General features: G+C 51.0%; 1 protein-coding gene across 2 annotated transcripts in view; it reads left to right on the forward strand.

Moving 5' to 3' along the window:
- SRL (sarcalumenin) overlaps positions 1–4,453 on the forward strand; it is a 13,756-nt gene extending 9,303 nt beyond the window's left edge. For both annotated transcript variants that reach the window (XM_077762529.1, XM_077762530.1), the window contains exons 4-6: positions 734–850; positions 1,573–1,806; positions 3,025–4,453. In XM_077762529.1, the coding sequence (XP_077618655.1) occupies positions 734–850; positions 1,573–1,806; positions 3,025–3,836 (1,163 nt within the window). In that variant the 3' untranslated portion in view covers positions 3,837–4,453. The remainder of the gene's footprint in view (positions 1–733; positions 851–1,572; positions 1,807–3,024) is intronic.
- The last annotated feature ends 1,099 nt before the right edge of the window (positions 4,454–5,552 follow it).

A 5,552-nucleotide genomic window follows, 5' to 3' on the forward strand; every position in this document is an offset into this window, starting at 1 on the left:
GGAGAGGAGCCGCAACAGTGGGAAGCTGCAGGGCAGCAGCCAGTGCCCCCACCTGTCAGCCCCCCCACCCCCTGCTTTGGAAGCCCTGGAGGATTCTGCTTTCCCTTCTTAGGGACCCCAGCTGGCATGGCCCAGGGAGGGTGTGCTTCCCAACATTGCCAAGAACCCAAGAATTGCCTACTCAGTGCTTGGTCTTGGGACCTGGCAAATATGTCATGGTCTCTGGAGGCTAATTTGAGACTGGCCTGGAGCCCAGGGCTGGGCTGAGCCCGAGGTAGGATGTCAGGGGGCTGCCATCCAGGCTGTCTAAGATTGTGTGAGCCTCTTTCCTGTCTTTCTGTTTTTTCTGTTACCAACCCAGATAGCAGAGTTTTATCCTCTCCCTATGGGGTAGCTCCCTTCTCCCCTTCTTAGGAACCGTTCTCCAGATGTAAACTCAGAGGCCTCACCGAGAGTGAACTCTGAGTCATTGTTTGTTGATGTCACTTAGCTCCTGCTTCTGGTGCCCTTGTGCCAAGGATCTGTGTAAGGCCAACATCATGTCTCCTGGGTTTAACTGGGCGACCGCACTTATGTAGTGAGAGATGTGCGGCGGATTGCCACCCATGTCTGGTCCACTGTGGAGTTCCGTGACTCAGTTAGGTGGACTGTGTGATTCAGTGTGACGCCCTGTGTCACTCCCATGGGAGGAAGCTTCATTGGTCACTTCATTTCTAATTCCTGCCGTCTACAGATGGGGAGATTACTTCCAAGCCAATGGTGCTGTTCCTGGGACCGTGGAGCGTTGGCAAATCCACCATGATAAACTACCTCCTTGGGTTGGAAAATACTCGCTACCAGCTCTATACAGGTGACAACGAGAGATTTTTCTTGTGTGCTTGTTGGTATCTCAGTGTCCTGCGTAAAAGCACTAGGAAACATTCGTATGTGTCTTCAATATAATCATGAAAATTATATACAGGAGCCCAGCAGCCACAGTCCATATTCACAGCGTTTTTCACAGTGCCCAAGAGGTGGAAACAACCCAAACATCTGTCAGTGCGTGAATGCGTACACCAAAGGGCCTATCCATACAGCAGCGTAGGGAGTATTATTCAGTCTTAAGAAGGAATGAGTTTCTGAAACAGGCTACAACATGCATGAATCTTGAATTCACTATATATTAAGTGAAATGAGCCAGACACAAAAGGTCAAATATCCTATGATTCCACTTATGCGATGCCTTGAATTCTCAATTCATGGAGACCGGAGAGTAGAGGTTACCAGGGACTGGGAAGGGGCAGTGAATGGGGACCCTTTCAGTTGGGAGATGGATGGTGATAAGGGCTGCACAGCACTATGCATGCAATTAGTGCCTCTGACCTTGTACACCTAAAAATGGTTCAAATGGTAAATTTTGTTATGTATATTTTACCACAGCTGAAAAAAGAAAAAAGACACTGCTCAGCAAACATAGATCCAATTCTCTTGGCAAAGCCTCCCTGGAACCCCTTGCTTACCCACTTACTTTGTAGTAGGCTCTTTTTCTCAGAGAGGACTGCCTTCCTACTAACCTCATGCCCATGCTCACAGGTGCTGAGCCCACCACCTCTGAGTTCACGGTCCTCATGCACGGGCCCAAGCTGAAAACCATCGAGGGTATCGTCATGGCTGCCGATAGCGCCCGGTCCTTCTCACCCCTCGAGAAATTTGGCCAGAATTTCCTGGAGAAGCTGATTGGCATCGAGGTTCCCCACAAACTTCTGGAGCGAGTCACTTTTGTGGATACACCAGGCATCATTGAGAACCGCAAGCAGCAAGAAAGAGGTAATCAAGCTCTTGTGTCTAAACAGCATGAGCTTCGTCTTAGAAAGCTGTTGGACAGCGGGTGGTAGGCAGACAGGGGAGAGGAAGTGTGGCCAGCATTGTCCAATACCAAAGGGTATGGTCTTTGCTGCCAGTCTCTTCTGGTTGTCACTATCGTGCCACTCAGGTGTGGAGTACCATGTTCTTTTACCTCCCCAAGGGCTGATCTGGTTTGGAGGCAACCCATATTTTCCCAAAGGGAGAGCTGGTCATCTCTGTAAGTAGCTCCCTGAGGCCCACGCTGGGGCTGCACTGTCTTGGGGAGCTCAGACTTTCCCGAGGGGTCATGGGCCTGCACTAATTGGATCCCAGTCCAGGGGTACTTGACCTCTGGTTAACTTGGGTCTGGTTTGAACCTGACCTTAAATTCTTCCTAGTCCAGTGTGTGCTTTACCAGGCCTGCTTCAATATAAGCCTGTTGAGACGTTCCAAAGTTCTACCTGCCTTCCAGTGGGAGGGGAGTGCCACTTTGGGCCCAGCAGCCACTGGGTTATGACATAGGCTACCGGGTATTGCCACGACACAGGGCTGAGTCATATGAGATGAGTCACAGCAGGGCATTTGTAGGACTGTATGACCAGATGGTGGTTCTCAGTTTACAGTTATAACTCTCATTTTGGTTTTATTACTGTTTTATTACTAGTAATAATATTATCACTGATCATTATAATAGTAAGTTAACTTTTATTCTTCTGTTATGCATCAGATAATTTTATGCATTATTGCATTATTGTAGAAAAATTAAAAAACAGGTATTCCTGGTCTCCTCATTTTGGAAATAAGAAGTTGAAGGAATTCAAATATGTCGAGCACCTGCTATGACACAGGCAGTTTTAGTTAGGCGCTTTGCTTTATTTATAACATAATAATCTGTATATCAACTTAGTATTCTTGTTCTTCTTGTCATTTTGTAGCGAAAACACTAAAGCTTAGATGCATTTGATACTCTGGGCTGGCCAGTGGCAGAGCTCAAATTCCAGTCCTGGTCGTAGGCTATTCTTGGTTGAGGGTTGACAAGGCCCAGGAGATAATGTAATTAATTTTTTCAGTCTTCAGAAACTCAGAACGTGCCTAGTGCTGTTACTTCCTTCAACCCAGGCAATGGTTTGGTTCTGGAAGGAGGCACGAAGGGCTTAGGGTGAGCCTGCTCTGCTTGACTTCTTGCTCCCCCCTCCCAAGGTTACCCCTTCAACGACGTGTGCCAGTGGTTCATCGACAGGGCAGACCTCATCTTTGTTGTCTTTGACCCAACCAAGCTGGATGTGGGTCTGGAGCTGGAGATGCTCTTCCGCCAGCTGAAGGGGCGTGAATCCCAGATAAGGATCATCCTGAACAAGGCCGACAACCTGGCCACACAGATGCTCATGCGGGTCTACGGGGCCCTCTTCTGGAGCTTGGCCCCGCTCATCAATGTCACAGAGCCCCCGCGGGTTTACGTCAGCTCCTTCTGGCCACAAGACTACAAGCCCGACACCCACCGGGACCTGTTCCTCAAGGAAGAGATCTCCCTCCTGGAAGACCTGAACCAGGTGATCGAGAACAGGTTGGAGAACAAGATTGCCTTCATCCGCCAGCATGCCATCCGGGTCCGCATTCACGCGCTCCTGGTGGACCGCTATCTGCAGACTTACAAGGAGAAAATGACCTTCTTCAGTGATGGAGAACTGGTCTTTAAGGACATTGTGGAAGACCCTGACAAATTCTACATCTTCAAGACCATCCTGGCAAAGACCAACGTCAGCAAGTTTGACCTTCCCAACCGCGAGGCCTATAAGGACTTCTTTGGCATCAACCCCATCTCCAGTTTCAAGCTGTTGTCTCAGCAGTGCTCCTACATGGGGGGCTGTTTTCTGGAGAAGATTGAGCGGGCCATCACACAGGAGCTGCCCAGCCTCCTGGGAAGCCTCGGGCTGGGGAAGAATCCCGGTGCTCTCAACTGTGACAAAACAGGGTGTGGCGAAACCCCAAAGAATCGCTACAAGAAACACTAGGTCTCTGTGCAGCCGTTCTTGGCTTCCTGTTGGTGGATGAGCTTGGGTCCTAACCGTCTGAGAAGTCCCGATTAATTAACCCTTTGAGCCACACGGGCGAGAATCACTATGTGTTGGAGATTTGGGAGTTTGTTGAGGCCAGTGGTGGGGGAGGGTATGGGTCAAAGGAGGAGAGGAAACTGTGAATTATAGTGTCTTGTTGCTTTAGTGAGGGGCCTGAGTGAGGCCCCGCCTGCTTTTCTTGGGTCCTATCACAGAGGGACAGAGAGCAGCTAAATTCTAGTGTGTACTGAGGTGATGAGCGTCAAGCTAAACGCCGCTGAGATTCCTTTTTCCCCGTAAGCTGGGAAAATAGAGAAGACTCGATTTCTCTAGGGCTCAGGTCCCTTGTAGCTTCCTTCCACACAGTCTCCCACTGGTCCTCCAGCCCTCATCGGCCTCCTCAGCTTGGGCTGACTTCAACAGGGGATGGTCTCTTTGGCCTGAATCCACCTGGGTGTTGGGCCTCCCCCCCAGGCCCTCTTTCCTGTTTCCTCGAGGGATGGGGGGATGGTTTAGGATACCAGAACGCTGAGAGAGAACAGGAGTCGCCAGGCGAGGAGAAGGTTCTGCCTCCCCCATGCCATTTCTCCCATGTAGTCTTCTAGGCCAGCTGGGAAGCTCGGTCCCTTTATCGGCCCCGAGAGGAGGCCGAGTGTTCCGTGGATTCAGGTCATTTACTTCTTGGAAGTGACTTCAGTGAAAATACTGGAAGCGCTCAGAGGGTTAATTGGTTTGCAGTGTGTCTTTGTCTATTGCATGTCTTGGAAAACTCAGACCCCAAAGGCGTTGGGTTTCAGAGGGGACAATGGAGACCTTGCTCCTTCTCATCAGGGTCTTCTCTGGGCAGCCCATCTCCCCTCCCCCCCAAATGTAGGAGGAGGTTTCCACAACTTCTCTGCAGAGACCCTCTGCGAAAGAGTCGTTCCCTCCTGGTTTTCGTGCCATGGCTTTTCCTCCCCGCTCTTCTTCATTCCCTGATGCACAACACTCAAAACTCCGAGTGATTTCCCACGAGTCAGAACCAGCGCCAGCCACTCTGTGTCTACGTCAACCAAGGCTTGACTGTTTGGTTTTCTACCTGAACTTAATACTGATACCCACCACAGGGAAGCCGGGGCCTTCAAGTACTGAGTGTGAATATGTGTGTACCACATTGTGCAAGAGAGATTCAGGAGATAGCAGACGCCAGAGCTCGTGGAGAAAGAACGTGTTGTCAGGGTCCTGCCTGGCTGGTGTGCCTCCTCGGGAGCAACGGGGTGGAGGGAAGGAGCCTTTTGACGAAAAGTAGGCGGCCGGACAGTTTGTGCAGATCCAGGAGACCCCACCCAGGCCTCTCCCGGGAGGGAGCGAGCTGTCTGGGGGGTGGGACTTCCCCAGGAGGCCTGGGTCAGGGCCCACTTGACCAGGAAGTCCCCTCGGATCAGAAGGGAAGTGAGTGAAGATGAAGGCGGGAGGAAGCACTCTGGGGGTGAGGCAGTGGAAGCACGTTGGTTGATCAGATCAGGTCCACATGGAGAATTCGGAATTCCTGCTTCTTGGGATTGTTTGCACTCTGATGCATGCTGCAGCGGACCTGCTTCTCTGGCTTTGCACAGGACAACAGAGGCCCCAAAGCCTCCAGGACATTGTTTCCAAGGACAGAGCCTAGCACAGAAACAGCGCCTGTCGGGGCAT

This window comes from Crocuta crocuta, unplaced genomic scaffold, assembly GCF_008692635.1.
Source record: "Crocuta crocuta isolate KB4526 unplaced genomic scaffold, BGI_CrCroc_1.0 scaffold234, whole genome shotgun sequence".
Taxonomy (NCBI): domain Eukaryota; kingdom Metazoa; phylum Chordata; class Mammalia; order Carnivora; family Hyaenidae; genus Crocuta; species Crocuta crocuta.